The sequence below is a fragment of the Lissotriton vulgaris genome, chromosome 5, assembly GCF_964263255.1.
Source record: "Lissotriton vulgaris chromosome 5, aLisVul1.2, whole genome shotgun sequence".
NCBI lineage: Eukaryota > Metazoa > Chordata > Amphibia > Caudata > Salamandridae > Lissotriton > Lissotriton vulgaris.
The window spans coordinates 2009064537-2009078874 of NC_141693.1; the positions used below are offsets into that span (position 1 = coordinate 2009064537).

Sequence of the window (14338 nt, forward strand, 5' to 3'; positions counted from 1 at the left end):
TGATATCCCTCATATTAAGTAAGTGTCTTGGCATAGGAGTAAGCAGTACTGTAATTAACGTTTGTGGCTTGCAGGTGTCCCACCTGCTCTGTGGGTGTCAGACATTTCCATCTACCCGACTGTAGACAATTAATGCATAACATCTGGATGTGTGGATGTAATAAATACTTTCTTTTTTAAAAGAAAAAGCACTGTCTGGGCAATAATTTGAGTGTTGTTGCGTACTTGCAAACAGGTTTCTAGCCCACTCGACCGCCTCAGAGTAGGGCTTTGGCTGTTCTGCTTCTCTGGGACAGAATCAAGTGCTGCCTCAAAATAAAGCTACAGGCATATTGCTTATGAAGGACTCAAATCCTTCACAACTAATAATCCAAATTATTACAATAAGGAAAAGAAGTTTCAAGCATACCCACACACAATTTTGAATTAGGACTCACTGAGACTCTACAGAACAGTGAATGATGAAGAAACAGGTCACGTGTTACTCTATTGAAATAGCAACATCTAATGACCAGTGGACACAACACTACAAAACATCACAAATGAGAGCTCCTTACGGAGTCATCTGTGGATGATCAAGTCATGGAGAAGGAATCTAATGCAGCAACGTGCAATTATTTGTAGGGGAGGGCTTTTTTGTCCTTTGATCTACATTTGCCTAACCTTAAACGAAGTTACCGAAAACATCTAGTTGACTGTTTGACAGCCATTTAAGAAGAGGATAACACCCCTGCTCACTTAACACAATATTTCCTGGGCTACACTTAGTTTTTGTCTGTTTAGAAAACCTCTCAACAATGGTCAGTGTTGGTATCAATTAAGAACAGGTAAAAAGCTCAGTGGCTAGTACCTGCAGAGGTGATTAAATACTAGAAAAAAAGGAGAAATAAGCTCTGATGTGATAAAGGCCCAGCTCAAAGCAGAAAGACTGGGGAACCAGCAGGAAGGGCTACACACGGCTGAGCTCGCCTATCAAAGCTCTCAACTAGTGCGCAATTATGGTTAGGAAGTCCTGGCTACGAGATACAGACCCTAAGAATGTAGCGGAAGGGGCTAGACATGAGGAGAAGTCATAAAAGCCCCCGGAGTGGAATACAGACATTTCAATATGCATTGGTAAAATCCGGTGCTCATCCTACACTCCTTCGGACACTAACACTGTACTGGGCCAGCAGGCACAAAGTGTGTTATGGCCATCTGTGCAACACAGCAAGAAGAGACCCACCTGGTTTGAACTGAATCCGAACTCCGGCATCATTCTGGATCTTTTTAATCATCTCCCCATTTCTTCCTATCACGATTCCCACAGCGAACCTGGGCACTGAGACCTGAGGAGCAGAGGGAGAACCACAAAAAGTGAGGGAATGAGAAAACTGGGAACCATAGTATTAGACTGGGAGAGGCACAGAACAGAGAAGGAAAACGCCAAAAAACACAAGGAACCTGAAGGACAACTTCCATAACATGAGAACTAGGAAAAAGAAAGTCGATTAGCAACAACCGATATGTACAAATGCAGAAAAAGAGCAGGTAATTAAGGAAACTAGCAATTGAAAGACAAATAAAGCAACAAACAAAAAGAGGAAAAAAACATTGGAACATATTTTAAGTGATTCGCGATCAGGGACAAACCATAGTCCAAAAGAATAAAGACATAATGCTTAACGTTAAAAGACTGTTCATCTGCTACAAATGTTTAATACAATATTCCACATGACCAGGAGAAGGTTTCTGAACATTAACTTTGAACTTGACGAGCAGGGGAACTCAGAGCTGATACCTTCTCTACAGGAGATGGGCGTTTTAACCACATCGCTGCGGCAGCTATTCCGCCGTAGCGCTAAGAGGGCGGGCGGCCGCATGCTGGTGACAGAACCGCTCCGTCACCAGCCGCGGTTGGGCTGTGCTTGTGACGGAGCGGTTCCGCCATGGCCCCGCCCGCTCAATAGAACACGCCGCGCAGGCGCGAAATCAGCGCCGCGCAGGCGCGACAGCAGGGCCATGACGGAACCGCTCCGTCATCAGCACAGCCCAACCGCAGCTGATGACGGAGCGGTTCCGTCATCAACATCGAACGGGTTAAGACGATGGAGAATATTTTAGTGTCAACACAGCACTTTTAATGTACCACCATTGGCAAGGGCTTCTTTAGAAACTGCTCATACATTTTTAACGTAATTACATCTCTTACGAGCTACAGCACGAAAAGCAACAAGCAGTCTGGCTGGGTGCTGCAGTCATTTGGTTTATAAAAAAAGACATGCCAGAGCACAACTATTAAAAGTACCGAAGGTGTGCATAAGAAATACCACAGGCTAGTTCTACAATATAGAGTCAGGTGTAAAGCACCCACTTATACACATTTGAAATCTTCCAGGATAAAAAAAGCAAAGTAGGACCCAACAGAATTCGAAGGATGAGGAGCTCGTGTGAGCAGCACTGGTGAAAAGCTAGACAAATAGAATCTGTTTTGTAATGGAATGGCAAAAATTAGCAGGTATAACATAGCAAGAGATATGCACTACATTCACCAAACTGATTCAAGTTGCACTTCACTTTACAGGACAAGCACTGCTTGAGTTTGTCTTGGTTACTGTTGATGTTGTATTAAAGTTTATACATGTCAAGTGCTTACTGCAGATAGATCAGCTAGGCTCAGTAGACCTTTTCAGAATAAAAACTTCACATTAGGCAAGGGGCCAAATCCTGTATGAATCCATAGAAGGAAGTCTACCCAGCATGTCTCTATGTTCAACTAGAACAACAGTTACTGACATACCCGCAAGCTCCTCAAGAAAGTCTACAGATGGCCCCTGCGGGACACCTGAAGATCTGTCACACAAGCCTTGATCACCAGCAGACTGGATTACAGCAACATTTCTCCACTCACCAGGAGATTCCAAGCACACACGACAGAGCGCAGTAGCCAGACAAACTCTCAAACTGCCATTTCGCTTGCACATATCCAAGCAACCTCCACAGGCTCCCAATTCACAACTGCACCATTTTCAAGCTCCGTGCGCGCACACACATCTACAAGGCACTACAAAATCTCAGCCCACCACATAACAGCTGCATCCAGTTCCACACACCAACCACACACCTCCATCTGCTAACCTGCTCCTTGCCCACATCTCCTAAATCTGCAAGGCTGGTGGCTGTGCCTTTTTCTCCCTGGTCCATGAAGCCTGGAAGGCCCTCCTCCCCTTCCATATTGGAGCAAGGAGTTCCATCATAGATTTCCTCAAGAAACTGAAAACCTGCCTCCCCTAGTAGCTCTCGTTAGGGTAGTTTAGCCTTCCTTGGCACTAGAATACCCTCCCGGGTGATAAGTGTACCATATATAAAAGCATAACATAACAAAAGTTCTCCACCACTGAATCATTCATAGACTTGCATGCTTCAATTATTCCTAGACATCAGGCTTGGTACACTGGTAGTGAGTGTAAACAGAGCAGTATTGCAACAACAGCTGACATTGAAGAAAAAAAAAAGTTTACAACCACCATAGACTAAGCAGCCAATTAACTTTATTCTATGACCCAAAGTCCAGCCAATCAGGTCACAGTTCCAACCCTCCTCAGTGGCACGAACTGTCAAATTTGGGTAGCTTTTATCATGAGGTTAATGGTGGCCTCAAAACAGATTGAGTGGGCCAAGTAAATGGTTCCTTTTACAGCACTGAATAGTTCACCCATTCAAATACGTGAAGATTTTAAAAAGGCACATTGTATTAGGTATAATGCAACGGCGTAAATGATGCATACTTTAATGAAAAAAGTTATGTCGCAGTGCCTGTCCCACTGCGGTTTAAGGTTGAATAGTAAAGGTGTGGGTTAAAGACTATGTTGCCGCTTTGCCTATGTCTAGTAAAAACACGCCAGCTAATAGTGCAGAGGTGGCAGTCACGCCATTAATTGAAGGCGTCGCTCCTCTGTCTGAGGTGGAACTCAGCTTTGGCATGGCAGGTTAAACCCAGGCTGTGATCCAGTGTGCTATGCCTGGTTTTGACAAACTAATTAAACAGGGGGTGGTGATGGACAAAGTTTCTGAATTAAGCAGAATACTCTCACCCAGTCAAGAGATCAGGGCTTAATCCAACACCGTTTAGCTCACTGCACCATCCCAGCTCAGAACCTGGCTATATGCAAATTAGTATGTCCCTGGCCCAGTGTATCATGGGAACAGGGCAAACCAAACTACCAAGCCAATTCTTTCACTGGGAAGGAAACAAGCTTCCGGGGACCGGTTTCTGGCATTTCAGCCGTCTTCAGCTCGGCTTGCTTGAATCCTGATGGTGCAATGAGCAAAGGACTCACGTCTGAGTATACCCTTCCACGCTTATGGTGGACAAAACAATTAAACAGGGCCAGGGACAGACTAATTTGCATATAGCCAGGTTCTGAGCTGGGATGGTGCAGTGAGCTAAAAAACGGTGTTGGATTAAGCCCTGATCCTTTGACTGGGTGAGAGTATTCTGCTTAATTCAGAAACTCTGTCCATCACCACCCCCTGTTTAATTGTTTTGACAAACAGCATAATTTGTCAGTCTTCCTATATGAAACAAACACTTGATCAAACTTGAGTCTTGTCTTATCAATGAAGAATTTTAAACAATGTTTAAAGTCTAAACAATGAAGACATATCACTGAAAAACATTATTAATCTTTTGCTTTATATAGATTGATGATGGTACTGAAGTAATTAGTTTAGAATTTATAGAGAAAATCACTGTGTCAAACTTTTAATAGGTTGGCTTTATTGAAAAAGACCGTAGCAACATTGACAAGCTGCATCAGTGAAACGCTAACAAGGCGGCTGCTTTTCTTGACAGCAACTGCAGAGATGCTCAATGTATAGGTTCGAAAGGCTCTTTTAGAGGTACTCCCAGAACCATATTGAGCTCTCATCTTGGAGGACTTGTTGCTAAATGATAGAATTTAAGAGCAAAAAATGTTTTCAATTCCTTCACCACCAGTCCAGAATAAGGAAGGAGAGTTGAGAGTTCTGATGAATCAGGACATAGTGATTATATGCACCCTAATCAAATAATCTTGGGCTAGAGTTAGACAGGTGTTGACAGCAAGGCAGTACTTCATATGGACACACCGCAGAGGATCGCTATTTTGAGATGAGGCCGAAAGATAAAATAGTTTCCATTTTAAACAATACATTTTCACAGAGGAAGACGGTCTAGCCGCCTGAAGCTTTTTTTTGCAGCTGATTAAATATTTAGTGAGCTGAACTCAAGGCCTGCAGCAGCCAGGCAGTCTAGGTGCAGCGAGACTGCAATGCGATGTAAAATCTGACACATATTCTTGGAGAAAACATATGGGTCAGATTTGAAGTGAACCGGTGATGCTATTGATAAAACCCACAGCTCCGAGTAGCAAAACGGGTTGGTCCACACTGGTGTGACTACTTAGAGCATACCTCCGCTCATTTTTCAACTTTTGTAGAACTCTAAGCAGGGGGATCCGCGTATGCATGTGTGTGGAAGGAGGGCGAGGAGATGCAAATATCCCTGACCGACTAATCAAAATAGCTTCCCCATAATTTTAACCTGGTTGGATAATTTTGCCATTTTAGAGAACTCCAAATGCCAAAGAGATCCGAAGGTGGAAAGACTTACAGCTGGAATACTAACTAACGCGGTCTTGTGGCAGTTTGCTTGATTCCTGCTCAAGGCCACTGCCATTGTGTCCTGTAGTCCTAGCACATGCTCTGTCAAAATATCTACAACACCACGTGCCAAAGTAGAAAAGCTTCCAGATTTGGCTTCTTTGATCTGGCTTGTTTTTTGTACTTGGTTTGAGACGAGCAGCAAGAAATCTTTAATTGAAAGCCTGACCTCCCTCAGTATTTGTATGTTCATATGTGATTTTTGCTTGCAGAGACAAGAACCCGTTCACAGACAGGTTTTGGCATGCTCTTTTAAGGAGGTGTCTGTTAGATGAAACTACAGTTGCGCTAAGCAAAGATGCTGCAGTGCAAATATATTTTTCTTTTAAATGGAAACTGAAAGACCAAAACATGAGTCTTTTCACAATTCCTCTCAAATCTGATGCTTGCAATGTATCCTCCTGTTCGAAGACTCACGCAAAGGCAGGTGAATTCTTTCGATTCTTTGAGACAAAGTGAGCATTTTCCCTTCAGAATAAATTCTTTAGCCCATATATATCTTTTTTTTTTTTTTTTAAGAAGGCCTGACATAATCTTGCACTCTAGTAAGGACGCCACCTCCTACTTCAGAGCACAAATGGATTTTGATCAAACTCGAAACCAAAGGCCTGTGAGAACCTTGAAGCACCTACACAAACATTGTGTAACGATATCGCGCACTATTACTCGCAAAAAATAAAGCAAATTCATGAATTTTTTTTTGTCCGGAAGCCAATTGTCTGACTCCTCTGACTTTAGACACTCCGCTGCTGCTTGAAAGCTTTCCTCCTAACTATAGCAGATTTAATAACTAATCCATAAAATAAAAATCGGGTTCGCCCTGAGATTTGATTCCAGCTAGAATCACCACCATCCTGGCCCCTCAACTATCGCTGCAGATTGAATATCTTTTCAATCTCATTAAAAGAGGGTCATGTTCCATTGGAATGGAAAGCTGCGCAGGTTACACATATTTGTAAGAATGCCAAGGTCCCCATGACTGATCTGACTAACCTCCGTCCCACTTCGCTCTTCCCTTTCCTGAGCAAGATACAGGAGTCATGTCAATAAACATCTTTCAAACCATGTCAAACTTTCTGGCTGTCTAGATCCCTCCCAGTCAGGCTTTAGGCCCAAACATAGCACCGAATCAGCTCTGCTAGTGGTCACCAATAACATCAGAATGACTCTAGATAAGGGCCATTCTACAATTCTGGTGCTATTGGACCTATCGGCTGCATTTAACACGGTCTCTAATCAAATATTGCTCAGGAGAATGAAGGAGATCAGACTAAAAGACTCCGCTTTTCAGTGGATGTCTATTTTTCTATCAGGCCGATCCCAGACTGTCAACTTGGGACCATTTCGTTCGGCACCAATGGAACTATCCCAGGGAGTACCTCAGGGCTCATGTCTAAGCCCACCCTGTTTAATATCTATGTTGCTCCCCGGGCCAATGTCCTAAGGACCAATGGGTTTATTCCAATATCATATGCAGATGACAGCTGCTTTTCCCGTTCAACAAATTTACTCCCTCTGTACAGACGACCTTCTCTTCTGGAATGAGAGCTATCTCACATTGGATGAAAAGTAATCTCCTCCAATGTAACGTCGGGAAAATAGAGATCTTGCTCTTCGGAGAGGCTCACCTATTGTGGTCACCTGAGGGGTGGCCGACCAACTTTGGTGCCCCCCCCCCTGCACCCCAAGTTTCTGTTAAGAACTTTAGAGTCAGTCTGGATCAAGCCCTTACTTTTAAGGAGCACGTAGCTCAGACAGTGGGTACCTGAGTCCATACTCTGGGCCTACTGCGTTGAGTATTTCCTCTCCTTCCGGACTCTACTCGGAAGACTCTTACTCAGGTACTCCTATTAAGCCGTCTGGACTACTGTAACGGTCCACTGATATCTGCTAATGAGATCTCAATCAGCAGACTTCAGGTGGTCCTGAGCACGATGGCAAAACTGGTTCTGAACATGCCTTCCAGAACAGCCTCTCGCCCTTTTCTTCTGCAACTTCTTTGGCTCCCCATACGCCAACGAATAACATTCAAAATCGGCTGTAACATCCACAAGGCACTCCTTAACCTTGGCCCTAGTTATCTTTCAGAAAAATCTACCCCCTATCGACCCTCAAGGTTGCTCCGCTCCAGCTCCTAACATCTGATGGAGGTCCCCTGAGCTAGGAGAGCAAGACTGGGGAAAAGCCCTCTCCCGGTATTGGAATGAGCTTCCTCTACATTTAAGGCAATGTTCGAATCATCTTTGCTTTAGGAAACTGCTTAAGACTACTCTTTTCGATTTCTGACTTCTGCTGCACCTGTATATATCTACTGCTGGTCCGAAGCGCAGAGATACTACTCCAGGAGTCCATTCTGGCTCTATATAAACAAATAAATAAATAGGTCCATCTTCTGAACCAATTCAAAAGGCTTCATTACAGCACCATTCATGAAAGACTTTTTGTAATTGAAACAAGTTTAGCTTATAGAGTTAGTGAAATTCAAGCGCTCCGCTACTGTGCCGTTAACAGTAAACAAGAAAAAATAATAAGATGGTGATGAGATCTCATACTTTTTTTTCCTCCTGAAGGTAGTATCAAAGTTCCTTAAAAACCAAGCAATAACCCTTCCAGTTTTCTTTTCCAACCCATTCTCTCCAGCAGAGCATTCTTTACACTTCTTGGATGCTAGAAGAGTCCTTTTGTATTGAGAGACAACCAACCACTTTTACAATTCTTTAATAATCCAAGGTCTGGCCACTTCATTTCTCATTAGATTATGGCCTTTTTTTCCCTTAGGTTATCAATTGGCAAGAAACAGGGGAGACACAGAGTGCACTTCACTGGAAGGAACACACCCACTATGGCCTGGATGAGAAACATTCCTCTTTCAGATTAGTAGATTGGCCATCTGTAAATTAGTCAACACTTTGTGTTCATGCTGACTGCAGACTGAGCGGGATGTGCCCTCCACCTACATCCATCGCCCTGAGGTGGGCCACACTTTCATAAGGCGCTACTGTCTTGATCACAATGCAGAAGTTGACTAGTGTCGACCAAGCTGCGCTCACAAACCTCATTGGTAGCTATGTTAAGCCTCCTACAGATTTGAATTTTCTCATTTTAGATCGTTTTTTGTTCCTTAGAGCTAACAGCTGCATGGATTTTTTTTTATTATTATTTTTAGAGTTTTATATAGCGCGAACAAGATCTTTGCAGATATCAGAGCGCTTTACAGAAACAGTAGGTAGGAAAACAAACTTTTGAAAACAGTGTAATATACGGTAGGGAGTGAGTTGCAAAGTAGGGTAGTACTTGCACAAGAGTATGCACACTAATAACAATCTAGAAGCAATAATATTGAAGCCGTGCAATGACGATTCGAGTAAGATTATAGCACCTCAGAGGGTGAGTAAACACACAGTTGATAACGGAATAGGCAGTAGTGAATGGATTGCAAGCTAGTAGGGCACTCAGGTCACAGTGTACATCCCTAGTAAACAATCTGGAAACAAATATTAAGGCATCCGTGCTATGATTTTAGTCCAGTAGCAGTCGTATAAGAGTCTAATATAGATAAGCAATCAGGTAGCCGGTAGACTAGGAGCCCTGTACTGTCATTGATCCAGTAGCCAAAGGGTTCAGGTGAACTTAGCCATAAGGATGGCTTTTAACTCTTTCTTGAAAAGTTCAGAGGAGGGGATAAGCCTAGTTTCTGGCGGGAGTGCATTCCAGATCCTGGGTGCCATTCCTGAGAAGGAGCGTTTGTATGTTTTTTCCTTCCGGAATCTGCGAGGTTTCAGGAGGAGATTCTTTGTGCTTCTGTTGGAACTTGAGCCTCCTGATATAGTCAGTTTGTGAGTGAGGTAGTTGGGTGCCTTGTGGTGTACGGCCGAATGTGTCATACAGGCAATTTTCAGCTGTACTCTGGCTTCAAACGGCAGCCAGTTCAGGGCTTTTAGGTCAGGGGATATGTGCGAGTGTTTTCTTGAACCAGTGATGAGCCTTGCGGCCGCGTTCAAGGAGGCTCGTAGGGGCGCCGTTGTTGTTAGGGGGAGCCCACTGAGAGCCACAATTCCGTAGTCTATGCGAGGAATGACTAGGGCTTGTACAACAGTTCGGAAGTCCTTGGGTGGTAGGAAGGGTTTGAGTTCTCAGCGTGTTGATTTGGAAGTTGGCACCCTTGGTTGCTTTGCTAATATGCTGCTGCATGTCGAGATTGGAGTCAAGTGTGATGCCAAGGGATTTCGCCGAGTCCACGATGGTGGGGTGGACATTTAGTGCGGTTAGATGATTGAGCCAGGTTTGGGTGATGGCCTTTTTCGCCGGAGGTGAGATCAGAAGGAACTCAGTTTTCAGAGCATTTAGTTTAAGGTGATTGTCGGCCAGCCATGCTTGAGTGTTTCTTAGTGTGGCATTCAGAAGTTTGATGTCTTCAGGGGATTGAAGTTTGAGGTAGAGCTGAGTGTCATCTGCGTACATATGGAAGTGTACATTTGATGCTTGAAGCAAGGTGGTGAGTGGTTCCATGACGAGGTTGAACAGTGTGGGCGATAGGGAGGAGCCTTGTGGGACGCCTAGTGTTACGGGCACAGGCGAGGACAATGCATTGTTGATCTTGAACTTCTGAGACCGGTTATGCAGAAAGGAAGTGAACCATTTGAGAACCGTCCCAGATATGCCTATTCTGTTGTTTAACAAGTCCAGTAGATTCTCGTGTTTGACCGTATCAAATGCGGAGGAGAGGTCAAGGAGGATGAGGAGGCAGGACTCGTTGTGATCAAGGATTTGGAGGGCGTCATCAATTATGCGTGTCATAGCCGTTTCCGTGCTATGTTTTGCTCTGAATCCTGATTGGTGAGGGTTGAGGAGGTCAAACTGCTCAATGTGTTTTGTCAGTTGGAGTTGTACACATTTTTCTAGCAATTTGGCCAGAGTGGGGATATTGGTGATAGGTCGGTAATTGTTTAGGTCGGCCGGGTCGGCTGTGGGTTTCTTGAGTATAGGCGTGACCTGCCCTATTTTGAGGGAGTCTGGGATGACTCCTTGTTGCAAGGAACAGTTGATGATTTTAGTCCAGAGTGGGAGGAGCATGGGGTGAGGGCTTTAACAGCGTTGGCAGGTAGGGGGTCTGTGAGGTGATTGGCGGGTTTCAGGTTGCCGAGCAGCTTCTGAATTGATTCTTCAGTGTAGGTGTCAAAGGACGTCCATGAAGCGTTGTTTTTAGGTTGAGTGTTAGTTATGCCTATGGAGCAGGAGTATCGACTTACGTCGTTGATGAGATCATTCCTTATGTTGTCGGTCTTTTGCTTGAAGAAAGCAGAGAAGTCTTCGCAACTTGGAATATCCTTTGCTGAGCTGTTAGGTTGTGGAGGCTGCGTCTTGGTTTGGGTTTTGACTAGCTCGAACAGTTTTCTTGGTCGGTTTTTTGCTTGGTCCAGCTGTTGGCTAAAGAAGCCTGATTTTGATCGTTTGATTTTTCTGAAGTAAGCGTTTCTCTTACTCTTAAGCGCTCTAAGGTGCCGTGCTGAGGGGTCAGATCTCCACGTGCGCTCTGCCATGCGCATAGCACGTCTGTCCTCATTGAGTCTACCATCATACCATGGGTTCGAGTTCTTGGTGGCGACTCTCTTCATTTGCAGGGGTGCGGCTTCATTGATTATTGTAGACATAGTGTTTAGATAGTGGTCGGTCAGTGAATGCACATCAGAGACGCCCGTCGGGGGAAGAAGGAGATTGCCTGTGTGGGCAGGCAAGGAGTTTGGGTTAAGATTCTTGATGTCCCTCTTCCAGATCTTGGTTTTGGCAGGTTGAGCCGGGTTAAGTTTGACCTTTTCGTTGATGAAGAAGGTGATGATGTGGTGGTCTGACCAATCACAGGGTTCGATTGCCTCCAGCTGGGTAGAGTCTTCTTTGGCGATGATAAGGTCAAGGATAGAGCCTTTTACATGTGTTGGACGGTTGCAGATTTGGGTGAGGTCAAGCGCGTTGAGGAAAGTCTTAAGACTATTCACCACAGCGTCTTTCTGGTCGTTCCAGTGGAGGTTGAAGTCTCCCAAGTATATTTGATTGATCTGTCGACCGGCGTTGGTGGATATCGTGTCCATGATTTGTTGGGAGAAGGTGAGGTTGTCCCTGGGTGGGTGGTAGATAACATGAAGGGAACACACAGGTTTGCACTCGCTAGTAATATCGAGGCAGATGAGTTCGCAGGAGGAGAGGGGGGGAGGGACCTTCAGTGATGACGAGGTTGCTCCTGTAGATGCAAGCGATACCCCGCCCGTCTTGCCATCTCTGTCGAGTCTAATAATGTGATAGTTGGGGGGGACTAATATGTCCATTATAGGTGTGGAGGCTTCAGTTAGCCACGTTTCAGTCAGAATGGCTAGATCGAGGTCCATTGATGATACAAGATCCGCGCTGCTGGCGGAGTGTCTGGGGGCCGATCTGCAGTTCAGCAGGATACACTTTAGTTTGGGGGTGAAGAGAGTGGGTGAGTGTTCTAGGGCGAGGGGTACTTTTCTGAGATTACAGGTGACGGAACTTCTATTGCTCCGTGTGGGGGGCCTGAGGGGATTTGTGATAATCGTGGGTATGGGAAGGTGTGTAGTGGGTGGGAGTTTTGTGGGACCTGGGCCATATGAGCGGAGTAGAGAATGCAAGTCTCGGTCAGAGGGGGTGTAGGGTGCGACGGGGGCGGCCGGTGCCCTTGCGGTCGGGGATCGAGGGCCAGCGTGGGGAGTGATGAGTGAAGAGGTTTGAGGAGCGAGTGGTGTACTTATTGGGCGCAGAAGTGAAGGGTAGGGGGTGTCTGGGGTATGTGAACAGAAGTTCTTTGATGGAGTGAAGATCTTCTTTGACTTGTAGGAGGGTGGATATGATCATGTCCAGAGTAGGATTGGGGATGGTATTGGGAGTGAGAGCAGTGGGTGCGTCATTGAGTGGGGCAAAAGGGTGGGCAGTGGGACGCGTGGGGCGGGATGTGCACGCGATGGTACATGGCTCTGTGGCCGTAGAAGGTGGGGTACAGGCTCTGTGGCCATAGTAGATGGATGAGAGAGTTTGTGAGCAAGGGGCGGGGATGGCGTGGATGAGGACAGGGGGAGGTTAGTAGCATAGGTGATGGCGCTGGAGGAAGGTGGCGCAGGTGAGTTGAGGGATGAGTGTAGGCTGGAGAAGGAAGGGGTGACATTAGGATGGTGGGGGCTAAGAGTGGGGGGGCTAGAGGGTAGGGTGTTGGGTTGAGGGAGGTGGAGTGTTCCGTGAGTCTGGCTGGTGGGGTGGTGTAGTGGGGAGTGAGAGTGGGGGGGGAGAGAGGGAGAGAGTTGGTCGTGTAGGGGGGCGTGAGAGATATGCTCAGTGCGGTGTGGGTGGGTTCTGTGAGACTCGTGTGAGGTGGGGGATGGGGGGTAAGGAGGGTGGGGGTATAGGGTGTTTGTGATGGGGGGTGATATTCGGCCGTGCATGAGGGGTGTGGGGAAGTGAGATCGGATGGGTGATCGATTACAGTGGGATCTGAGACATTCGCAGGAGTCGTAAGGTGGGGGGTGAGGAGGGTGGGGGTATGGGGAATGTGCGAGGGGGGGTGAACTTGGCCAGTGCTTGGGGGATTTTGGGAAGTATGATCGGGAGTGTAACTTTGAGCTTGCTACTCTATATAAACGCAAGACTATTGATGAAGATCCTACGTTAAAGAATGGTTTACTTGTAGTACTGGTCCTGCATCACAGGTATATCGTTGAAATCATAGACTACTATCCTTCTCAGGTTCTTATCTTCGGAACCTGGAATAAAAAAACGTGTGAAATATTATCCTAGTCCACACTTCTTGTTCTACAGGGGGAAGCAGCCTACAGCAAGTGTCTGTGCAAGTCATCAAGCGCATAGAAGCTCCTGCAACCTCAAAATCACAAGGTGCAATTTAACTTCGAAACTGCAAGCACATCGGGTTAAACTTTCTCATTACTTACACATATATATGCAGTCTAAAATTTTAAAAATAATTCTTGCGAAACATTTCAAAGGGTGCTCCTTAACATATGAACATATTAGATTCTTCACACCTACTGTGATATGGACATGTACTTTGATACCAATTCATTCTTCTAGGCTCTCCACAAGCAACAATGGTTTACTCAAATGTATAGGATTGCCAATAAAGATATTCTGATGAAGTACCAGGACTAAAAGTTTGCAGCCATTGTTTCTCTTGATTATGACAGAATATCAGAGCCAATATCTGACAACCCTACTGGTTTTCCTCCTTCTGGAGAGAGGAGGCTTTAACAGCTCTTGTTCAGAGTATAAAAAGTGTAAAGTTTGCACCTCTGGCTATCTGTGAAAGTACTTGGGATATAATCAAACTTGATCCACATGTGGTTTAAAGCGATGGCCATTGCAACTGAAAATAATGTTCCCTTCTGCCAAACCACTTTCTGTAGGTTCAGGTTGGTATCACCAGCTCCAATGCAGTTGTTACTTATGGTCAAGTCTTACTATTTGTAAAGGTCACCTGGGTTGGAATCCCTTCAGAGCCGTTGGAATCAAAAGCCTTGAATGTTAAAATCAAGGGAAAACTGTCACGAAAAGCCTAAGCTTAGTTACTGCTATAGCGACTTAGGGCTGAAGGTTACCTGCCTCTCAGGAAGACAAATATATGCAGGGTTAGTTATGGCGG

The 14338-nt window shown here is 45.3% G+C and overlaps 1 protein-coding gene across 5 annotated transcripts in view; it reads right to left on the minus strand.

Annotated features, from left to right (window-relative positions):
• The window catches only part of FUBP3 (far upstream element binding protein 3), a 285902-nt gene that overhangs the window by 98521 nt on the left and 173043 nt on the right, over positions 1–14338 (minus strand). For all 5 annotated transcript variants that reach the window (XM_086924812.1, XM_086924814.1, XM_086924813.1 and 2 more), the window contains one exon: positions 1226–1328. In XM_086924812.1, the coding sequence (XP_086780938.1) occupies positions 1226–1328 (103 nt within the window). The remainder of the gene's footprint in view (positions 1–1225; positions 1329–14338) is intronic.